The following is a 25002-nucleotide window of genomic DNA, read 5'->3' on the forward strand; positions in this document are numbered from 1 at the left end:
GGCAGGTGGCCATGGGAGATAAGAAAGGTAGCTGACCATGAGTCTGGAGAGCAAGTCAGTAAGCAGCATTCCTCCATGGCCTCTGCTTTAGTTCCTGCCTCTAAGTTCCTGCCTTAGGCTCCTGCCCTGACCTCTCGGTGGCGGACTTTTCTCTTGTTCATCAGGTTTTAAGTCCAGTTAGAGATTTGTTGGTAACTACCGAGGTATTTGTGCCACTACTACAGCTTAGATTTATAGTACCATGTTATCCATTGTTGTGGTTCAATGTTGCTTCTCTCCTTTCGATGCTTTCATGGAACCTTCTGGTACCATAAAAACTAGTCCTCAGGAAGGAGGCGTTCAGGTTAGTTCCAGCTCAGAAGTCTCTGGGCTCTGTGTCCAAAGTGTATGATGTTTTCAGCAATAGAGACTTACCTTTCACCTTTATGGGGAAGCCAAGGGCAATACCAATAGCTTATAATGTTTGGGAAGACTCTTGGACAACCCTGACCAACAACTCGAAAGAGAGTTTCTCATGTCTGATGTTGGTTTAAAAAGTTATTTTATTCCAGCTGGCATCTTCCAGTCCAGCATCACGTGCAGTGAGAGAGCTGACTTAAATGTGGAAGCACACATCCTATGCTGACATCTAGAAGTTCTGAAAGCACCCAGAGTTGGAGGTGTATACAGAAGCCAAAGCCCCATGATCCAGATGCAACACCTGCCATGTAAGAACCACCTCCCCATTACCTGCCATGTATCAGCCACCTCCCCATTCTTTATGGCACTTTTAGTTTCCTCCAGGGTCCCTCCTTGAACTTACTGAAATTCCTTCCATCTTGATGGATGAAACCTTGAAAGCATTCTCAATTTGTGGGGCCGAGTTTTAGCTACAAGTTGCTAATTTATCCCATGCAACAGAGTACAGTAATTATCAGTCTTTTCAAATGAGACCTCCACACCCTGAACCTCTGAGTAATTTCTCCTGCTTTAATCAGATGCTGCAAAGTGTTGCCCTTTAAATCATTGGGAAATTGATCTAGCTGATGTATAGCGCTCACCTCTTCCATTGAATAGCAAATGTATTCCTCAAACAAAATTCATTTCTGTTTAGAGTTTGCTATAGAAATTTATAGATTCATTTAGAAACAAAACACTTTACATATTATGTTCCTGGAGTAATTAGACATTAATAACGATAACAAATGTAGCAACAATAACAAAATGAGGAGACACTGACATTTCATAGAAGCCTGCTACAGTTAATCCATTAGAGAAAATGGTTAATGGAAAAAACTTAATGAGCTACTGGGCTGGCAAAATTTTATAGTTTATTGTATATGTACAACAGCATATATACATAAACTATTTCAGAAAGTTCAGTCAAAGAATCCTACTTTTCAGTGTTCAAGTCTCTTTTCCAGCTGGGAATGGCTGTGATCATGTTCATGCCGTGATCCCAGCACTTGGGAGGCTGAGGCAAGAGAACTGCTGTGATTCAAGGCTAGCCCGGGATCAAGTGTGAGTTCTGGTCCAGGATGGATACAGAATGAGAGCCTACCTAAAACAAACAAACAAACAAACAAACAAACAAACAGGGCCAGTGAAACGGCTCATCAGCTGAAGGTGATTAGAACTGAGCCTGAAAACCCAAGTTTGATCCCTAGGATCCGTATGCTGGAAGAGGAGAAGTGACTACCACTGGATTTCTCTGACCTCCACAAGGGTGAGAATGTGGGGTAGATTGTATATGCACAGGTGCATTCACACACACACACACACACACACACACAATCAATCAATCAATCAATCAATCCATGTAAATAAAAACAAAATCTCTTTTTCTTCTATTAAGCAAGTTACTTCCACTAAGAAACATCTATAAAAACAAAGGCCATGATTTTGCTGTATTCTTGGTGCTTAGAGCTGTATCTGCTATTGTGAAAGTGTGTAGCAAACATTTGGTAAATAAATTATCAGGTGAATAGAAGCAAGTTGACAAATTGGGGATTTTCTCCCCCATTGTTTCTGAACTTTCTGTCAAAATGTACACATCTGTGACATCAGGAGTCTAAGGGAGGCATTTTGTACCTTCCTTGGAGACAAACTAGGATGGTATCAATTCTTCAAATAAGAGAAGGTGCGTGGATAAGTACAAAACACCCACCATAACTAGCATAATGGGAAATAGTGGTACATAGGAAACAAGATGGCTCCTTGACCTTCATATGAGAGCAGTTTACACTTTTCATTCAATCTAGAAATTTAAAAAGCCTGTTTCCTCCCATCAAAGTGTGACAAAAACCAAGAGACAGGACACAGGGAAAAGGTGTCAGGGTCAAAGAAAGAGAAACATTCTGCTTGATATCCAGTCATGGACCCTTAACAATGGGGCATGCTCTGAGAAACATGTCATAGGGAACATTGGACCACTATGTGAACATCACAGAGAACGCTACACAGATCTGGATGGCACTGAGGATTCACTCCACCAAGTAAATAATCTACCATTTCCAAAACTCCTTCCAGAACACCTTGATGTCGGCCCTCCAGGCTCTGCTCACTGGTCAGAGATCTTCTGATCTTTGAAGCCACTCAGATGTGAGAGTAAATTCAGATCTGCACTTGAATCCAGGCTTTTATGGCAACGCTGAAAACAAACTTCTTGTTTTGACCATGACTATCATAATGATAGGATAAATACATGTCTGGTCTTCCATCCTAATCCCTGGACGTTTCTCTATATCTAACATATTTCTGTGGATATCACTGCTTTAGTCAAACAGGTCTTTCTTTGGCCTCTGATTTTATTCTCTAAGCTTACACACTTGACGCAATGGCACCTGATTTTCTACCTTTGAAGTCCTTCATCACTTTGAATTTGCTTTCTAGGTCAGTTGCTTCATGTGGTCTCTTCCTGACAACATTAACAGTGGATTCTGTCAGGGACACAGTGAGCGAGGCAATTTAAGATTAAATTAGCAGAGAAAAAAGGATGCAAGCAAGCAATGTGATAAACGCAAGATGTACAAGGCTGCTACCACTGGCCTCCTTTGTAAGTCTGGCCAATTGTTGACCGATACATAGTTGTGCAGTTCTGGACTGTAATAAGCATCCTAGGCCAGCTAGAGGTGGATGGGCACCACTGAATACAAATAAGAATGAAAGCACTGTTGATGTTGAAACCAGCCTTAGTGTTCAGAGAAGCATGTAAGAGGGAGATAAAACTGATCCAAACCACCTTCCCTGTCCTAAGGAAATACAATATCCACATTGAAACTGAATCACTTTCCCAAGGGGCTGGATTCCCATGGCATTAACCTCTAATTTCATAGTAAATTGATGCAAAGGTAAACCTCTTCCCTTTAAACACACACACACACACACACACACACACACACACACACACACACACACACACGGGGGGGGGGGAATGAATTTCTGGATATGTAAGTTGGTCTGGAGGGGGCTCCCACACTGCACAGCAAACAAATTAGAACATGTTGTGTTATTGTTTGGTTGTGGGGGTGCAGTTATCGTTTTGAGGAACGATCTCATGCTGTAGCTCAGGCTGGCCTCAAAGTCATAATCCTCCTGTTTCAGCCTCTGAAGGGCTTAGACTCTGTTCTTAGATGTCTTTGGCTCATCCCGCCCATAGACAGGATGCTTCAGCCCACTCAGCAGCCAGCCCCCCTTTCCAGCTCACCTTGCCCCCCTTTCTCCTTCCACCATTTGCTGTTTGCTCTCCATCTTTAGGCAGTCTCATTTCCACCCTGCAGGAAAAGGGCGGCACCACCCTCAATGTGACCACTCTGAAAGGAGCGCAGTGGGAGACGGAGGAAAGGGGCTGCCAAAGAGCAGAGGAGAGATGCTGGCAAGAACAGAGAGACAGTCTTTTTGGCCGCCACTTGCTAAAGGGGGAGATGATACCAGAGCCTGGCAGCGTGTTCGGTTACCATTTGCATACACATAACCATATTTTAAATAGCTATCATAAGATGATTCGAATCTCATTCTATAGTAAGGAACAGGACATTCTCAAAGAATTTTTTTGTTGTCTTTATAAAGTTTCTAGTTTAAAAACTTGTCTTCGTCACTGTTCTATTGCTGTGAAGAGGCACCATGACCAAGGCAACTTATAAAAGAAAGCTTTTAACTGGGGGCTTGCTTCCAGTTTCTGAGGTTTAATCCATTATCATCATGGCAGGGATAACCGTGGCCAGCAGGTGTGGTGCTGGAGAAGCAGCTGAGAACTACATCCTGACCCACAGGCAGAGAGAGAGAGACACTAGGCCTGGCATGGGCTTCTGAAACCCCAAAGCCCACCCCCAGTGACACACTTCCTCCAACAAGGCCACACCTCCTAATCCTTCTAATCTTTCCAGACAGTTCCATTCCCCGGTGACTAAGCATTCAAATCTATGAGCCTATGTGGGCCATTCTTATTCAAACCACCACACTTGTGTTAGTCAGCTTTCCATCACTATGACAGCTTGCCTAAGACAAACAAAGGGAGGAAGAGTGTATGTTGCTTCATGGCTTCAGAGGTTTCGAAGCGTGAGCACTTGGCTCCATTGTTTTGTGGGCTGTCGCGGAGCATGTTATGGTGGGGCTGCACATGGAGGAAACCTGATCATCTAGTGGCAAGTTGGAAACTAAACAGAAAGAGGAAGGGTTAGAGGGCCAACCCTTGATGGTCTAACTTAAAGGCTCCACTGCCTCTCAACAGGGCCACAGGCTGGAGACCAAGCACTTAGCATGTGGGACTCCCAGAGACAGTTAATATCCAAACCATAACAGAATTCAAGATGACGTCATTAGGGGTTGATTTCTGAAACACATGGGTCATAACCAGTGGTCAGAGTCAATCCTGGTCCTCAGTGGGCAAAACAGGCAAGCATAACTCCTTGAAGGTTTACTCCTTTTTTTTTTTATAAGGAAAAGTGCCATCTGCCATGCAAGAATATAACATTTCATTGAGAAATCTTCTAAAAATATATTGTACATTCTCAACAGAATATAATTCATCTCTTCCTGCCATGGGAAGCAGTGTTTCCTGGTGCTTCGGAGCACTGCTGGCCTTGGCCATGAATCCGGTGAACTATCTAGAGTGGGGGTGGGGCTGAGAGTAATAACAGGAGCCCACGGAAGAAAGGATCTTGGCTGTGAGACGTGACATCAGTAACCTCACTAGAGACCAACAGCAGAACTAGCTTTAAGGGAGGCCGTGGATCAATGAAATGACTCAGTGGGTAAAAACCTGGTGAGTTGGGTTCCATCCCCAGAACTCACAGTGACAGGAGAGAACTGAGTCCCGGAAGTTGTCTTTCGACCTCCACATGCACGCGCACACACATACGCACAAAGAGACAACACTCTCAGAGCTGTTCTGCAAGGCTCTAAGGGCAAGGTCCTGTTCTCCTGCTAGACGATATACTGCTGACTCCTAAGCCCAACACCAGAGCCAAAGCCAGAGAAGAGTCAGTGAGGCAAAAGCCTGCTTTCAGATTCTGAATGCTAGTATACAACCCTCAGAATGCCAAATGAGCCTGGGGGCTTTCTCCAGCTCTGAGTCTCGCTTCAGGAACCTCCAATGATGTGCTTGCTGATGGAAAAACACATGGTGGCCTGAGGCTCATCATTCCTGAGTTTAGGGCTCCACTTGGGGAGGGGGACCCTAAGGGGGGCTGTTCTGAGGAGTCATGCTGTACCTCTTCCTGTGAAAGCAGGAAGTCAGCTTCCAACCTAGCCCACACCTGCACACACCACACACACACACACACACACACACACACACACACACACACACACACACACACACACACACACCTACTATTTTAAGTGAGTAAAGACCCCCCTGGAACAGTATTCAAATGCCCCTCCCTGCTCTCTGCCTTTGGCCTCTCACACTGGATTCCCCAGAGCCTAGCATTTGAGAAGTGAAACTTCTCAACATGCCACCCCCTTCATGAGGAGGGAGGAAGAACCGCGGAGGCCTTTTTATTGGGCTTGTTTAGCATTGCTCACACACAAGCCCCTCACCATGAACAGTGTTGCAGCTGCCCTCCTTGTGTGGACTCTGACTTCTCCCAGCAGCAGTGGCCACGGCAGAGAGGAAGCTTGGCCCACTCACATGGCCTGCAGCGGTGGAGGCTTGGAAGTATTCTACCAGAGTTGCGGTAAGGTCTTATGAAACGTTCGTTTGGGTTTACAGGGAAATTAAAGCCTACAGGTGTGTGGACAGAGTGATCACTAAGTTGGTGTTGGGGAGGAACAAGGTTATCAGCAACCCGGTGCTTTCTCGAGGTGCGGTGAGTCTTTGAGGGCCCTGGGCAGCTCTGGGGAGCTGTGAGGGGGGACAGTGGGACAGCCTGCTGAAAATAACCAAGACAAAAAAAGAGAAATTCACAGTCTTGATATGGGGCCCAGTCTAAGGGTTCAGCTCCTCCAAGAACAAATGATCAGTGACCTTCCAACAAGGTTTTCTTCCCAAATCTGCACCTGGGATGGCTCTCCAGGGCACCCATTGCATCCAGGGGTGCAAACTGGGTAAGCGTCAAGTCATTTTTGCCAAAGGATCTCTGTTCTTCAGCCGCCGCCTCCAGAGTTCTTGTCACGTGTGCCACACCACCCATTAAAGCAGCAGGCACTCCGGAAGTGGCATCCGGTGCCAGGGTTTCCCTGGGAATCAAGACAGCAAACGGGGGTGTTGTGGTCTGACTGCGTCCTGGAGCATGGATTAGAAACGTAGTCCAACCGTTTGGAGAGGTGGCACATACTGGGAAGAGTTCAGCTGCGAGGGCTCTGAACTCAGGAGCGGGTTAGTTATACAGTCCGAGTTTGCTGTCTCCCCTTATCCTCTTCCTTCTGTGATGTTACGACACCATGGGGAGAAGTGAGTCTTCGGATCCATTTTCAATGGCAAGTAAAAGAACCGGCTTGTGGAAAGGCAGGCTTTAATGAAGCCTGGGAATCTACAGGAAGATGAGGCAAACGTGGCTTGAGATGAAGAATGGGGAAGGGGGAGACTGAGCCCCGGTGTCGGTCCCACCATCATAAGCTGGGAGTAACGAAAGCAACTTTTGAGCAAATAGCTGATCCTGACTTCTGCTACCCAAAGACCTGACCTGAGAGACACAGGTGGTCAGTTCGGTTTCTGGGGTAATACCTGGTTGTTCCTTTTAAAAGGAACATTGAAGTGCATTTTAAAAATTACAAATAAGAAAAATAACGTTTGCTGTTCTCAGGGTAAATGGGAGCCTAGACTGCTGGCAATGAGTTCATTTAAGGTGTGGGATGACAGCAAGTGCTGAGATGCATGGACTAGTTGGGATTTGAGTCTCCAGATCATTCAGTCTCATGGCATTGGCTAGTCTGGGTCCCAGATGCCCCCTCAGACTGCAGCCAAGTCTCCTGAGTCCTTTCACTCACCTGGAGAAGAGGCGAGAAGATTGGGTCTGTCCGGGAAGGAACAGGACATAAGGGTTGCCTCACTGTCTGGGATGGTGCATCTATCTGGAAGCGGACCTTCTCCGAAGAGCAATAAAATACCAGGGGTAAACCCTGGCCACTTGGCATCAAGTAACAGAGGAGATGGAGTTTTCTTCCAGGGATAGTGGGAGAATCAGTCAATGAAACCAAAAGATAGATGCTTTGTGAAACGGATGTTGCAGAGGTGGGTGTCAGGTACCAGGGGACATATGATTGGAAGAGAGTTAGCTTTGGGTCATCTAACATAAATTTAAACTTAAAGAATGATAAAGGCAGCTGGACAAAACCTCCTACTTGAAGGATCTGCCTGTGTGTGTCAAAGACCATGATGCTTAGTGATTCATTAGTGTGATCCTTGCTTTCTAAGTGTGTTAGCGTGGGGCTGGAGATGCTAGCTGACTTTGTAAAGGCTGGCCAGCTAATACTGAGTAAAGTATGCTCCCAGGGGCACAGAGAAGACAAACACTGAGTAAATATTTGTGGAATTAAAGCACATCCATCACTGGCCTTTCTAAAACAGCTATGCTCTTAGTAACCCTGGTGTGCAGTTTTGTTGTTGGAAGAATGGTGGAGGTGAGTTCACAGAGGGAATAGCACGCGTGTAAAGGCAACAGAGGCCGTGGCGGGACCAGGGTTCAGGGAGCTGAGAAATGATGGGCAAGATAGAGGCAGAGCACCTAACAAGGGGTGTCTTTGGCTTTGAGGAGCCTCCACTTTGGAAAGATCCCTTGGGATCCTTACCCTAGGGATGTGGGTACTTCAATGGAGCCTGTTTATGTTTGGAAATAGGGTTCATAGCTGGGAGTCATGACAGTTTAGAAAGAAAACCATGATCATCATGAAAACCATTCAAAGGTATTTAGACTGAGGGGATCATAGGTGAGCTCTGGGGTCAGCAGACAGGCAAATTGAACCCTAGAAGCTCCTGCAGAAAGGCAAATTGAACCCTAGAAGCTCCTGCAGGGGTGGCAGTGACTCCGTCTTCTGCAAGGCCACGAGCTTTTGGGGGCTGAACAGCTGTACACTCCTGGATACAGGCTGTACACTCCGCTACTAGGTTTGCAGGGCAGCGGCCTCAGTCAAAGGCTGCCTGGCGTGGCACTCTGGCCAGTGTGGTTCTGTGCCAGTGTTAGCACCTCAGGGGCTTCTGGGATCCAGCAGCGAGCCCAGAAACAGAGTTGCGGTGGTCTTCTAGGGTAGTGCTTCATTTATCTCTGTTTTTTCATTTGTGATTTTAGTTCCAAGAAAAGGAGACTTTAAGCTAGAAATTGCTTTCTGAATCATTTAAAAAAAGAAAAGAAAAGAAAAGAAAATCCTTCAAGAGACAGAATGACCATCAGAAGCGATTTCTGGTGTTAGGTACAAACCAGGAAGCCAGGTGTAGGAGTTCATGCCTCGAATCCTAATACTTGGGAGGTGGAGGCTGGAGGATGTGGAAGTTCAAGGTCATCCTTGATTCATAGAGACTTTGATGCCAGCATGGCCATATGAGACCTGGCCTCAACAATATATAACAATAAATAATAATAATTAGGAATAGTTACAAAATAAAAAATCTAAACAGGAAGTGAGAAAAATTTTCTGAAAAGCAGAAGTCTGAACTTGTTCAAGAAAGAGAACTGCAAAAAAAGAAGCCAGTATTGTCAGATCAAAATGCAAGAACATTTGGGGATCTTCCTACATTAATTCATAAAATAATATTTTTAAAAGCCTAGGAGCATGGCCCCAGTGCCTGCTAGCGTATTACTCACATGCAGCCTCTAGTACTCAAAGAAACAGCGTAGATTATAAAAATGCTTAGGAAAAGGAGAGAAGTCAATGGCAGTGGAAGAAATAGGGTGAACAGGAGAGCAGGAGGCAGTGTTATGGACAGAATGTTTGTGCCTGCCACCAAAAAAAAATTCATCCGCTAAGAGCAATGAGATGTCTGCAAGCCTGATAACCTGAGTTGGTTCCTGAAATCCATGTGTGGTGGAAGGAAAAAGTGATTCCACACAGTTGTCCTCTGAGCTCACACATCATATCAGGGGTATGCCCACACTTATGATCATACATCATTCACTCACACATACACTCACACAATAATAATAAAGTTTTAGTTTATATCTTACATCCTACCTCTAAGATGATGGTATTAGGAGGTAAGGCTTTTATAAGGCAATTAGATCGTGAAAGCAGAACCCACAGGAATGGGATTTTTCTTTTACAAAAGAGACCCCCTGGAGCCAGAAGCTCACACCAGGAACCCAGTCCTGCTGGGCACTCCGATCTCAAACTTGTGAAAACTTGAGAACTCTGAGAATACCAGCTATTGCTCAAGCCACTTTGTCTATGGTAACTTGTCACATAACCCTGAGCCAAGGAAAACAGAAGCAAGTAAGGTCAAAACACATATGATGGATGAATCAGGTGAGAGACAAGGGCTTAGGATCTGGAGTGAGCAAATCTCATTCAAACTGTTAGGGAAGACGCGAGTCTCAGGCCCTTGTTGCTGAGGTATTTGTGCCCACTCATGTTCCAAGTTTCACTTTACTGACTAAAATAGAATGCACTGGGGCTGAGGACATAACTTAACTAGTAAAGTGCTTGCTATATGTCCATTGTACCCATTGCTCTGGGCCTTTGGTGAGATACTCTTCATACCCCGAACTCATGCAAACATGCTAGGTGGGGTCGTGTGTGTTCATAATCCCAGCACAGGGGAGGAAGAAGTAGATGTGTCCCAGGAACTCACTCACATGCCAGCCTAGCCCAGTTGTGAGTGTCAGGGCAGATGGAAGACTCTGTCTCAAAAATTAAGGTGGTCAGCACCCGAAGAACAATACATGAGGTTGACCTCTGACCTCTCTCTATATGCACACACAGACAAGACACAAACACACAACACACATGTACACACAAAAACATATACATATATATATATATTTTTTTTTTTCAAGCACTCATTAATCATTTCAGGGTTCTGAAGAACAGAAGTGTAAAGTAAGTTTCTCTGGGTCACGGTGCTGCCCGGGCCTCACTCCCTTAGAGGCTCTAAGGTAGAAAATAACTACACTTTCCAGTGTGCAGTCTGTCTCTTAGTTCAAGGCTCTTCCTCCGTCTTCAGAGGCAGATGTGTAGCCTCTTGTTTCAGTCATCACATTGATTTCCTGAGCTATGGCAAAGCCCTCTACCTCCTTCTTGTGAGATACTTGTATGAGGGTGACCTCCCAAACATGAGATTCGTAACTGTGATGGCCATCTACATCTATAGACTGACCATATACAGTAGCATTCACAGATTCTAAAGATGAGGACATGGCTGTTTTTAGTCACCATTTTCAGCCTACTACAAGAGGCATAATATTTTACCTCACAGGGCTGTGGAAGGATTCAGTGAAAAGAATCATAGGAAAAGTTTTCCAAATATACTACATAATAAATCTTTGCTGTTGGTAACTTTATATGGTATGATACAATCAATAGAACAGTGGTTCTCAGCCTTCCTAATGCAACCATTTAATACAGTTCCTCGTGTTGTGGTGACCCCCCTACCCATAAAATTATTTTGTTGCTACTTCATAACTATGATTCTGCTACTGTTATGAATCATAATATAAATAATCTGACATGTGACATGGAGAGGGGTGGCCACCCCCAGGTTGAGAACCCCTGCAATGGAAGTGTATCTGACTAGTCCTCATTGAAAGCAAATCAAACAAGGACATGACATTTCCAAAACGAACCAGTTTTCAAGGTTGTCAACTTTGCCCAGTTGTGAGGGAGAAACAATGAGAGAAACTTTCCTCTGAATAGCTTGCTTCCTGGCTGACATATCTAAGCAGTGCCCCTGTCCCCTTAGTGTAGATGAAGGCCTGGAGTCAGGACATAGAGCAAAGAGCCATTGTAGAACCTTCCCAGGGTGCAGCTCTGAGAGGGCCGCTGGCTCCTTCTGAAAGTTCGGTTGTCATAGGAACAAATGGGCCATCCATTCCCCCAGGAGATCCTCCCTAACCATTGTTGTGGCTGCTGTGGGGTTTGTTAGCAGGTTTTCCATGGGGGTTAGATTGCAGGGGTCCAGGTGATAGTTCCTGACAAAGCTTGAGACTAGACACCAATCTTACCACTTCACATGCTTTTCACAGACTTTGTCAACAAGGAGGCCGAGACCATAGGCTCCATGTCATGGGCCTAAGTAGCTTCATGCTCCCTTTTGTCTTATCTGATACTCACAGACAACCTTGCCACAAAAAGCGTTCTTGGGAATAGTCTGCATCGGGGGACGGCCACCTGTAGCCAGGAGGCCTCTCACACATGGCCTGTGAGCTAAGAATTACTTCTTCATTTTTAAATGATTAAAGAATTCAAAATAAAGAATGATACTTCTGTTGCTATGAAAAATACCTGATAGGACCAACTTTTAAAAGTTAGTTTATTTTGGCACATTGGGTTGAGGTTTCAGTCTGTGACTGTTTGTACCCATTGCTCTGGGCCTTTGGTGAGATACTCTTCCTATCAGGAGTGGGGAAAACAGAACACCACACAAGCAGGAAGTGAAATGGTGTAAGAAGAGACCAGGTTTCTCCGTTCCCTTTGAGGGCATACCCACAGTGGACTATGAGCTTCTATTGACACTCTTCCTGAGGAGATTTGAACAAACTCACCACGGAGAGGGAGCTGACGACAGACTAAAGTGACAATGTCCCCAAAGTCCAACTTGGTGAAGCAATGCGTGGAGTGTGGGTGAGGATGTAGGAGCAGGGATGACTGACTGAAAGGTAGTTACATCGCTAAAAGCCCAGGCCAACACAATTGAGACTCACAAAAGCTGGAGCCCTGGAACTGCCCGCACCATCTGTAGGCAATGTGACAGGTCAGAGGGAGGCTCATCTCCTCAGGAATCCTTACTGCTTACATAACCTTGAGGGGGTTAGAGTGTGTGTGTCTTGTACATCTGGTAAATCTCAGAAACTTTGAGATTTTTTTGAGTTGTCTTCTCCCTGAGTCTTAAGGAGCCTCCTTTTAAGTCTTTCTGCGTCTTGATGAGTTTCCTTCCACAACTGAGCCAATGGCAGGAAATTTCAATGCAAATTCCTACCAGGCCCCACCTCTTCAATGATCTACCATCTACTGATAACTCCACATTAGTGAACAAACCTTTCACACATAGGCCACTGGGAGACATTTGAGATCCAAACTAAAGCACTGTGGTACATGAAGACTGCATGAAATTTAAACGTGTGTATCCATAAGTAAAGTTATATTGGCACACAGCTTCACTCATTTATGTATTATTAGTGATGGTTATTCGTTTGCCATAACAGCAATTCTGAATGGTGTGACCCCGCCCATGAGCTGTGCGCAGCCTTAGATACTAACCATCTTTGCAGACGCAGTTGGTCAAAGGTAGGAAAGAATCTCTTAAGATTGTCACCAGATCAGATCATCAAGTTCATCAGATCTTCTAGATGGAGAGTGGCTGTATGAACACATGAACCCTAAAACTACCATTAGTAAGAAATCTGTAGGCCTCCTCTGAGAGAATCATCGTAGTTATAATGATCTCCCTTTTAAGTATCTAGAGTTCCAGCTTTCATGGGTCTCACCCATGTTGATGTGGGATTTTGCTGATGCAGCTGCCTTAAGTATATTTTAAAATTAGTGGTCAATTATGATGCCTCATGTAACCCTGACAAGAAAATCCTAGAGAGAGGTTGGATGCAGACCTCCATTTCTAGATGTAGAAACTGGGCTACATATATAATAAGTAAACCAGATAATGTGACTGAGCCTAATACAAACCTAAGAGTTCCAACTCCCCCTCTCCTGGCATTCTAATAGGCAAACATCTAGGAAGGGGAAGAGAAGAAGGAATACCTTCTGATTAAAGAACAGTTTTTCCGCCTCCCACCCCCACCGTCACCCTCTCCATCTCTTTACATATTCAGAATTGGCTCAATTTGGCTCTTTTCCAGCAGCCATCATGGACCTCCAGTATCTGTAGAGGACCCCCACACTAACATTTGCAATGATGGGTCTCAAGTTGCAAGATTGAATATAGAAATTCCCCCAAATATTAAAAAAAAAAAGCCAATTGGGAATGCTTTTGCCAGTATGAATGGTGTGTTTGACAGTCAGGGCCTTCCTGTGCAGTTGGCTTGCTTATTTCCTAAGGAAGCCCATTTCCCACACACAACAACAGGTTTCCCTTTGGAGTAGTTAGTGAAGAGCAAAAAGGATGCTCTATCATGGGCAGAATGTTGTGGATGATGCCATAGGACCCAGCCAGCTCCTGAGAGTTCCCAGGGTCTCAGGTGAATGCTGCATCTGGTTCACAAGCTTCAGGCTTTCAGCAAACATCTACCCAGGGCAGTGGTTCTCAACCTTCCTAAAGCTGTGACCCTTTAATACAGTTCCTCATGTTGTGGTGACCCCAACCATAAAATTATTTTCATTGCTACTTCATAACTGTAATTTTGCTACTGTGATGAATCATAATGTAAATATCTGCTATGCAGGATATCTGATATGCGACCCCTGTGAAAGGGTTGTTTGACTCTCAAAATGGTCACGGCCCACAGGGTGAGAACCACTGCTCTGAGGCCACCAGCCTCGTTCACATCTATCTAAATAGCATTTCAAAGTTGTTGAAGTTTGCTTCGGGGTGCACAATTTACCTGACCTCCAAAATGTCCCTTAATTATGAAAGTCTAAATCTGATCACGCACACGCACCTGCATAATCCATCAAGGTAGTCAAACAGGACAATTAATCAGGCTTTAAGAATGCAAAACAATGCTGGCAAAATCCCCCGTGGAACAGAGGGCAAACTACCAATGACCTACCCCCAGAATTCAATGAACAAAGCATATGGATAAAGTGTTCATGAAAAGTTTTAAGGTGCCTTGAGAAGCAAAGAATAAGGAAAGGGGGACTGCTTTTCCCAGAACCTGATAATTCTGAAGTAAAGGAGTAACAAAACCAATATCAAAGAAACAACATAATAATATCAAAAAGAATCACAGGCTATGTAACCATTTAGCAATGCTTTCAAATCCTGCACAGAATGTAATCTCTCTCAGTTTATGTTTGTTGTTCAATAAAGGGAAATATTGAGAGATGGAAAGAGAGAAAAAGAGGGCAGACAGAGGGCAAGGAGAGAGAGAGGGAGAGAGGGAGGGAGGGAGAGGGAGGAAGGGAGGGAGGGAGAGAGACAGAGACAGAGACAGAGACAGAGACAGAGACAGAGACAGAGAGAATCCCAGGATGATAAGTTTGGGCATGCAGGATGCAGGCTGAAAAGCAGACTGCCTGGAACAGGGGGCTGCCTTTTGGGTCAAATTTTAAAACAGGAAGTTCACTTAGAAAATACAAGAGGTTTGGTAATAAAATGCAGATTTTTTTGAAAGTTAGAACGGATACTGGAAGGGAAGCAACCCCTATAGATAGGTTCCTGGGAGCCCACCACTGGGACCCTCCAGTGGTCTCATTTAATGGAAACCACTTAGAAGCCAAGCTTGCAGGGTGGTATGAATCCTCCTGAGCGCATTAAGAAAGAGATGCTGAGTAACTCAGCGAGCAGAGGGAAGAAAGCCAAGTCTGCGGGTCTAAAGAGGCCTCTTTAGTGGGCAGGAAATAAGTGTGTTCTGAAAGGCTAGCCACTGCCCTTTCCAGCCGTATGAAATCCCCATAGACACCTGGCTCTGTTCATGTTTGAGGAGGAGACTCTTGGGAGAGACCGATATGGGGAAGAGTGTGCTCCAGCTCAGCAGCCGGTGTTCAGTGAGCACACCCCCAACACCACAGGCAGGATAGGGTCCTGGACATGGCTTCCATTCAGGCCTTGTCGGGGGCGGGGTGCAGGACATGGGACACCAGAGTCTGAGAAAACGGCCTTCAGTGAAACATCCTTTGCAAGCTCCATCATCACAGTGATGAAGGAACACACAGCTGTCAGAGGTTGTCTGACCCCTAGACAGCAGCATCTGGGAGACAGAGCAACAGGTGCCCCTCAAAGACCCAAGCAACAGGGCAGGGCTCTGTATGGGAAGAAAAGGATGGACGGCTCAGTAGCCTCATGCACTCAAGGTTGGTGTTTTGCCTTTCCTAGATTCCTCGTAAGGTCAGATTCTGGATCTATACCCAGTAGCTTTGTGCTAGGGAACTGGAAATACCAAGCAGGTGCCCGAAGTGTGCTGCAGCTAAGCAGGAAGCAAGTGTTCGCACATCTGTATGAGGCTGATGAGTGAGCAATGCACAAAGAACAATGTGCAGATTAGCGTGTAGCTTGGCCTCCTAACCATGAGGATAGAGTGCCCAGAGCCACCTTCTTATGAGGGCCACGAGTAATGCCCCCTTTCCCAATAGCTGAGGCCTTTCTTATCCAAATGGCTTCTGTGCATGTTAGTGACAATTTAGTCCTTTTTACTGTGTTTTAAAATGTCCCTTTAAACATGTGAGTGCTACTTACATAACTGCTATCCTAACATTTTGCTCATTTAGCAAGTTTTTACAGAAGTGCACATAATCTACAAATTTATCAATCGAATCTCCTTAAGTGTTTGCTAGAATACAACATATTTTTCCTGATTGCTTTAAAACATTGACTAGCAGAAAAAGTGTGTATAGGATGATCACAAAATAATTTCACGACTGTTTTTTCTTAAACTTGTTTCAAAGACCCAAACCTATGGGTCTAGTTTCTTCATCTTTGTATTGACGCTTACTTTCTTCTCATTCCTTTCTGTTTTAAATTTGATATGAAGTCTCACTAATGCTGCCCGGGGTAACCATGATCTCTTGATCCTCCTGCCTACTCAGCTTCCTGAGTAACTGGTATTGGGGGTATAGACCATAGCACCAACATGATTACTCTTTCCTATAAGGCTTATGCTTCCCTGCAGTTGTAGAGGTATGTCTTTGAGTATTTGTGTATCTAGCAAGTTCCAGCTCAAAGAATACATGTTTTTGACTTACCAACCAGTTGATTCCAGGCTTGGTGGCCAGTCATCAGGTTGAATTCTCTTGGCATTAATGCTTCCTGACACAACCTGAAGACCCTTCTTCCCACAAAACTCCCTCCCTTTTCTCTTGGCCACTTTCTCTTTAAAAAGTTTACCGAGGTTTGCTGGGTCACTGTTTTGTGATTCAGCACCCTACCATTATCCTATGTCTGGAGGCTTATGTCGACTGTGAACATCCCAACAAAAACCTCAGGAGGTCATTTAGAGGAGAGGACCGAGTTGCTCTGCATAGTTAAGGCTCATCTTTACAAAACAGAGATGACTTGTGATTAGCATTAAGCTGTCTTTCTACTTGTGGAGTCTGTGATTGCAGGTGACAGTCCAACTTTCCGTTGACTTTGGGGAAGTGTGCACTGGGGAAAGGACCCAGAGCCTGTGTGTGCTAGACAAGCACTCTGCCACAAGCTTTACCCTTAGCTCATCTACTGGATTTTGAGATGGGACCACTTGCGCTGATCCATCCTTCTATTTTTCTCTAACACTGTCTGGCTCATTCACAACTCTTTGTCCTCACTCCTACTCATGTACAAAGATAGAGAAAACTTCGGCGTTCTCTCTGGTCTGTCCATATGGCTCAAGACATTCTGAATTCCAAAGAACTGAGAATGAGGCTTCATGCACATGAAGCACTTAGGATGTGACCCAGTTTCCTTCCCGTCTTCGTTGTCACTCAAACACGCCTGCTAAGTAATTCCTAGGGACAGAACCATGAGACATGAGATCTCAGAGACATCAAAACAGCAGTGTCATGTTTCATCCAGCACCAGCAACTTCCTGGTATCCTGAACGCCACTGGCCACAGTCAGCCAAGGAAACCCTGCACAGTTCTTCCTAACTGGTATTCTCTGTCTCTAACAGGCGTTGCAGGTCACGCTAGACCGCCTGGAATGCAGATACGGAGGACATTGGTCTTTTCCATCATAACCGCGGTGGCTGGGAGGAGAGGGAGACATGCCCCCACAGGGAATGAGGGGCCTGAGCAGCTTTTGGGGATCAACTCAGTGTCTCCAGAGGCAACGCTGTTGGTTTTGGCAGTCTGTCTGTGGCTGCTGGAGAAACACTGGAGTGTAGGAAAGTTGTCACTTGATGGCTAATTTCCCCAAAGTCTGGCATTCTTCAGGGAGGCTTGGCCTCCTGCAAGGCCCTCTGATAGGCAAACCAGGGGTCTCTCATGGGCTGGAATAAGGTCAGGCCCTGTAGAGCCTTGGGGATTCAGTATAAATTCCCCCTTGTTGAAAAGAGGATCCTCCGAACCTGAAAGGCAGCATGTTCTAACTGTGGTCACCAAGCCAATCAGTGGAAGAACCTGACAGGCCCCTCCTGGTCAAGCTCAGCTTCCTTCCTCTTCAAACAGAAAACCCCCAAGAGAACTTGCCCAGTTTCAGATCTGAGACACCACATAAACCAAGACCAGAGCAAGGTCTCCGAAAAGCAAAATGTCCTCTTTCCAGGCAGTTCATCTTGTAAAACAATTTGTCCAGGTCCCTTCCTGCCTAAAACCCTATAAAATACAAAGCTTTGCAGTTGCAAATGATTCATGAGACTCAGCTCTAGTTGAGAACACTTAATTGTGGACTTTTCATGGGAATGTTATGTATTGTTTCCCCCTTTATCTGTGAAGGACACATTCTAAGATCCTCAAGTCTAGAGTGATGACCTTATGCATACTTAACTTTTTCTACACACACATACCCACGACAAAGTTTAACTTATAAATTGTCCCAGTAAAAGTGACAACAGGCAACTAATAATAAAATAATTTTAACAACATGTCCTAATAATATTGCCACCAGCTACACTTGTACGTTAGGGTCATTACAAAGTAGGATGACAGTCATTTGAACCAAAGCACTCTGATTCCATGACAACCAATCAGATAGCTGGAACCGCTACTAAATGACTGATGTACCAGTCCCATATACAGGGTGGATATGCTGGACACAGGGGACCGAGCAGGGTGGCATGGGAGTTCATTGTGATGCCCAGAAGAGTTTATAATTTACAGTTTAGAAATGGTTCGTTTCTGGAATTTTCCATTTTAATATGATTAGTTCATGATGGTAACAAATTGTGAAACATAAAACTGCAGATGACGAACAGCTACTGAATTTTTCATAAAATATGAGAAGGAAAAATGCTTGTTTAGAATAAGGGCTGCACCTTCTATGACAGGAACCTCCTTGGGGAACCTAACAACTTACAGTAAACACATACTATGTCGGGGGAGATCTGTGAAAGTTATTACAGTGGCTTGGGCCCCTTGAGCCTGAAAGTGTGACACCAGAGCCTGCAGCTTCTGTTCTGTCCTCCATATATGGGAGAACTAGCTACAGACAACCAACCTCAGCCATTGGACAAATACACACGCTTCCACCACCGCCCCCTCTACTGGGATCATCTGCCTTGGGTCTGAATCACTGGGTGGAAGGTGGTCTGAGAGGGAGACTAAGTTCCAGCCAGACCCACAGTGAGCCATTTGGAATCCAAGCAGAATGGGCAGGAAGGTCATTTTCCAGTGGCAACAATGGCTTTTCCACCTCACATGTGGATTGAATTTTAACTATATTGAAGGGTATTCATGGATAAATAGTGTTGGTGTTTCAGAACACACCTGAAGAGAAGACTATCACTCTTGATTTATTTGATCCAGTGGTTGAATAGAGCACAGCTGGCAGGCAAGGATCAAAACTGTGCCTGAGGTTTGAGAAGCTGTAAGCAGAGGGAGCAGGAGATGCTTGTGTGTGTTATCCAATGGCAAACTTTCAGGGGACTTCCTTCTTGGGGCAGTAAGCCAGGAAGGGTAGCAGGAATGTAAGGGAGAACTAGGCAGTCATAGCTGCTCTCCCACTACCCCATAGGTCTCTATTTCACCCCTGCCAGGGTGGGTGGAGCTAAAGGTCCGAAACACAGGGGCCATCAACTTGACAGTGTTAGGAATAAAACCATGAATGCTGCTCTTTTTTTGATCTAGAGATAATGTGATGTGATATCCCTTTCCAGATGAAGGGAGGTAGCTGTGAGCTTCAATTGCCAGTCAGCCCACAGGTACAGGAGTAATGATAATCTACAGTACACTCTGTTGCTAAGCCATGTTGTTGATAGGTTGGGGGCATTGCATTCCTTTTCAACTTCTGTAACTAAAGGAGAAAGTGAATTGTGACTTACAGTATGAAATCTCAGGCACTCACCTCATCCCCAATGGGATTCTGATGTTCGGCTCCACCCAAGAGCTGTGTGTACCAGTGAGGTCTGTGATGTCCTATTTCCTAATTTTTCAAAAGAAACCAAGACCTAACCCACAGATACAATGACCTAACTTACATATATGGAAACCGGTCTGGTTTTGAGCACAATGAGAATCCACAAAACACATCCAAAAGCCACCAACAACACCGAGTGTCACCACTTTCAGCCTCTGCTAGAGAGGGAAGGGTTCAGTAGGGCCATACCCTTCTACTCCACTCCCTCCCTGCAAGTCTCCCAACGCTGAGGTCCGCTCAACATCTCCAAGAGCACCTTGAGGTCAGTTTGAGCATCACATCATCCTTTGTATCAAGCAGGCCTCCACATAAATCCTCAAGGGGTCCAAACATAAAATTGCTATGCATCCCCTTGTTCAGATAGCAATAGTCTCAGCAGCCCATAGCCCAGTGTTCAAGTCTGCCTAGTTCATGCTGGTTCCATTCCATCTGGATACCTGGAATTGCTAGTTAAGTTTAGTACTAATTTTGGTCCAAATCTATTAAAATGCTTCTTGATATTTACAAATGTCATGAAATATTTTTCTTTCCTATTATTTTTTAAATTAATGTATTCTTTGGCAATTTCGTGCATGTACCTAGTACACCCTGGTTACACTCAGCCACCCTCTCTTACCCCTGCCAATCCCCACCAACTCTCTCTCTTCCCACTAAGTCCCCATCCCAATTTCACATCTTTTTGTTTTTGCTTCACAACCCACCTGTGTTTAACCACAGCCCCTCTTGTAGGCATAGCTCTGAAGCTATCCAGTGTAGCATGAATAACTCACCAGCAGCCATCATTACTAAAGACAATGACTTCCTTTTCCAGCAGTCTACACCTACTAATCCTTCCCTGTGTGGGGGCTGTGTCCCCTGAGCTCATCCCTCAACTGTGACTGAATGTTTGAAGGCTTGGTATTGTGCAGACCTTATGAAGGCAACTCCAGTTGTGAATTCATAAATAGTCGGGACCTTGACATCCCCAGAAGACAGTATTTCCATTTAGCAAAACAAAAGTAGTACAGTTACCCCTGGTGCCTATGACCTCCCCAGCCATAGGCCTTTAAATAGGTCTCCAGTACCAGGCAGGAATTCTTTGCTGGAGAGGGGCCTCTGAATCAATCAGAAGTCAGTTGGTTTACTCAATAATCACGCTACTTTTGTACCGATGGACACATCTTGCCTGGAAAGTTGAAATATATATATTTCTTAAAAAGAATGAAAAGTAAGAAAGTAACCATAAATTATGCTAGTGATGAACCACATTTGACTTATTTTAGAACAAAATGCACAGCCTGTACTCAATATAAACTAGAAGGATTGGCTTGAATATTGCTGACGTTAAAGGTTTCTCTGGAAATGGCTGCTAAAACAAGGCACTGAGTACAAACTTGTTTGAGAAATGGTCCCTAGGAAACCCCAGAATGAGAATGAAGAGGTGAGACATGAAAGAAAATAAAGCTAACCCAAGTGACCACTGTCATATACAAATCTCAATCCTGCTGAGGACCTCAGGAAGCCCCTGTGGATGATACCTCAAAATGACTCATACAAACTGGAAGAGCTGGGGTATTGATCTGTCAGCTCCCAAAAGCTATTCCCAGAGACATTTGTTCTCAACACTTGCACTTTAACCATGTTAATGAGAAAGGCTTACTCCTATACCAAGAGATGTATAAGCAGCAAGTCATAAGAGTTGGCAGGAAGAAATCTTTGTTGGCATTAAATGCTATGTGCTTTAGTTCATTCAAGCTACTAAAACAAAATATCTTAAATTGGGTAATTTATGGGCAATAGAATTTTAATGCTTGGTTATAATTTATTTATTAATTGGGCATGGATTCCTTTCTGTGGAGTGGGCATCAAATCTGATCGGAAATCAGTTGGTTACCCCCATCACAGTCATGTCACTGTTGTGCCAATGCGTGTGTGTTTTATTTTATTGAATTATATTAGTTAAATAGATATGCTGGCTAAGAATCCAAGGCAAAGGCAAATTTAACATCTGGTGAGAGTTTGATCTCAGCTTCATAGATGCTACCTTCTGATTTTGCCCTCATGGTGGAAGGTGGAAGGGGCACACAAGTTTCTTTGAGTATCCTCATAAAATACTAACTAACCCCACTCGTGAAGGACTAACAACCTCCTAGAGTCCTTGCCTTCCAGTACCACTGCCTTGAAGGTTATTACTCTGCTACAATGCCCTTGAACATTTGAATTGCACACTGAATTACTGAATACACACGAACATGTTGATGAACAGGACACTGGCAAAAGAGAGATTGGCATCATTTACCAAAAAGATGATCTACCCCGGGAAGCTGTGTGGAATGGGCAATTTCTGAAAGCTGTCATAGACATCTGTCTTGCTGGATAATACCTGGATATAAAGGATGCCATGGAGCACAAATCGTTTTCAATACACAACTGAACTTGTATTGAAAGGACTAAGGGAGGGCTCCCCCAGAAGCAAAGCCTAATACTAAGCCAAAACAAACTACAAAACAATTTTAAAAAATTAAAAAGCAGAGCTAGAGGAAGATACTGGATCTTTGAGTGCCCTCAGAGAATTGGTCACCTTCCATGGACTAGAACTGAGGTGTTAATGACTGTGCTGTACTTAGCAACAGTGACTTGCACCATGTAAGACAGAAAGTTGACTCTTCATGAACATACAACCTTCTTAGTGCAGTAGCCATAAGTTCATTTTCCAATGAGTAAAAACCAAGTACTACTGGACAAGGGAATCTGTTTAACTCTTCTGGGTCACTAGGGAAATTATGTGTCCATGAGCATGAGCAGTTCCAGATATGATAATGCATAGACTTGGGCCCAAATGCATATGTACTATCTTTTTGGTTCAGGAAATCCCAGGCCCAGAAGTTAAAGTGGTTTTTGATTGAGAACATCTGGAGTGTATTGGCAGAGAAACAAACACCCTCGGTTTATGTTTCACTGGCATGCTAAAGATTCCATGAGCTCAGGGTCCAAAGTCTAAAAACAGAAAGGGAATAAATTATAATTGGCAGAAAACTCAAATGCAAGAGACATATCTTGAGAGGTATTAGAATTTGGAAATACAGACACATAATATAAATAATAATATAATTGTTTAAAGAATTAGAAGTGGGAATTTCAGAATATAAGAGAAGAAAAATACAGTATCAACAAATATCAGGGAGATTTGACAAAAATAAAGCACCTTAGCATGAAATATTTAATTGCTGAAATAAAGAATGATAGCTAAGTTAAAATGGAGCTTTAAAAATCTGGGGAGATGTTATCAGACTCAGTGAGAGATGTGTTACTGGATATACATCACAGAGGAACAGAGAGACGGAAAATATGAGCTACTACAAAGGGAACTAAGGAAAGGGCAATTGCTAAGCAAAAACTTGGTTCCTTTGCTGGAACTCTGAAAGGTATGCATTTTCAGGTTCAGCACACAATCCCCACATAGATTCACAAGAGGGACTCCATAGCCTGCCAAAGAGAAACAAATTACCTAACAATAAATTACAATTAAGCTGAGAATAGCCTTATAAATAGCATTACCACCATCCCCAGAGAAGAAAGAAAAGAACCTTCGGCCCAGAATTTTATACATAGTTAAATGCCCATCAGTAATGGGAGAGAATTAAAGATCTTCTGCACAAACAAAATCTAGAGCACATTCCCAGCAGTGATCCTAGAAGTCAGTTCTGAGGGGAAGATGGGTCATGATAAATAACAATTGACCAAATAAATCAGATTAAAAAAAATACCCAAGAATACCAGATTGCCTTGTTAAAATGAGCTATCTGTCTTCTAAAGAAATCTATCCAAGCTACCACTCTGCAGTGGGCATTATATTTAATGGCAGAACACAAAAAGCTTTTTATTTAATATTTTTTTAAAAGGCAAAAATGTCCACCATCATTTCTATCCAACATCCTATTGAAGGCCCCTATCAGAACAGTGAGATGAAATATGTTTATGGATCTGAGAGGTAAACAGAGCATATAACAATTTTGTCATGTGCATCCACATGGAAAAATCTAGTTAACGAATCGCTGCAGTAAGAGAGAGTTGAATTGATAGTCGCTCTGGAGACTAACGTATTGCACTCTTCCAGGGCACACCAAGCATGTGCCCAACCCAAGGTAATTCTTTCTCAGCTGTAGAATGTGTCATTACGTGTACAGACTACAACTGATCTGTTTTCTCTTGATTGTACATTTAGACTGCCCAAGCTGTTGTCCATATAAACTGCTGTGAACTCAATGTTTTGTTCCTTTTTTAAATTGTTGTTTTAGCTTGAGATGGAGTCATATACGGTCCAGGTCTGCCTGGAACTTTCCATATAGCCCAGGCTTTCTTCAAGTGTATGCTCCTGTGCTGTCTCTGTCTCCTACACTCAGTGTAAAGGCACTATTTATGTCTGTTACATCAGAAAATGCTTCCTGACCCAGGAATTGGCTTTCTCCATTTCTTTGAAGCAGAAGCTAGGAAAGAGGTATTTAGCTATAATGACATAAGACTTGTCTAGTGATGTTCTACACATACTAACAGTTTCTAAGCTATACCCTGCAAACATATGAGCAGATGGCAAAAGAAGGCTGAGTGATATCCAAATGGTTGCAGAAATGATGTTAAGGAAACAACAGAATGTTGTCCAGCCTCTTGCAACTTAGCTGGAAAGCCGAATTCATCCCCAGCCCCTACTGTGTATTTAGCTAGGTAGGGTATCCAAAAAGGTGGGGCTGGAGTCTGCAGTCATTCAATGGGGCACGGTTCTCCTTGGTTCATCTGAGACTCGGGTTCCCAGCTTCTTTTCTATGGCAGCTTTCGATCTTTCCATGTCATCCTTTACATATATATTTAGCAGAACCATTTTTTTTTATCCTGTAAAAAGGAAGAGAGTGATTAATGACAGGACTTGTTGATTGGGGAGAGAGAGAAATGAATCTTCTACCTGGTTAAGAATTTGTTTTGCTGGCAGAGAAGCACAGCCTCCAGCCATTGGTCTTTTCTTCCTCCACACGGACTTGCAGGAGCTTGTAACCGCGTATACTCCTGCCCCTGGGACCCTGTTCTCCATGCACTTTGCTACACCAGTGGTAAGATGCGATCAACAAGGATAGTTTCCCAGGGAAGCAGCTCTCCTCCCTGAAAGGAAGACAGCTCTCTGGCTGAGCCAGGCATCTGGTGGATTCAGTCTGACTTGTTTTCATTGAGGTAAGAGCTACAGGAAGAATTCATTTCCCCTGATTTCAGTTCACGATATCCTGAGAGGCATTCCCAGTGGA

At 44.1% G+C, this 25002-nt stretch overlaps 1 protein-coding gene and 1 long non-coding RNA gene across 2 annotated transcripts in view; one reads left to right on the top strand and one right to left on the bottom strand.

The window, feature by feature from the left end:
* Positions 1 to 5999: 5999 nt before the first annotated feature.
* The window catches only part of Ly86 (lymphocyte antigen 86), a 70693-nt gene continuing 51690 nt past the window's right edge, over positions 6000 to 25002 (top strand). The window contains exon 1 of the mRNA XM_006972774.4: positions 6000 to 6158. Coding sequence (XP_006972836.1) covers positions 6023 to 6158 — 136 coding nt within the window. The 5' untranslated portion in view covers positions 6000 to 6022. The remainder of the gene's footprint in view (positions 6159 to 25002) is intronic.
* Positions 22916 to 25002, bottom strand: part of LOC121829585 (uncharacterized) — a 46694-nt gene continuing 44607 nt past the window's right edge. Inside the window, exon 5 of the long non-coding RNA XR_006072554.2 lies at positions 22916 to 24598. This is a non-coding gene — a long non-coding RNA (uncharacterized LOC121829585). The remainder of the gene's footprint in view (positions 24599 to 25002) is intronic.

Source organism: Peromyscus maniculatus, chromosome 5 (assembly GCF_049852395.1).
Source record: "Peromyscus maniculatus bairdii isolate BWxNUB_F1_BW_parent chromosome 5, HU_Pman_BW_mat_3.1, whole genome shotgun sequence".
Lineage (NCBI taxonomy): Eukaryota > Metazoa > Chordata > Mammalia > Rodentia > Cricetidae > Peromyscus > Peromyscus maniculatus.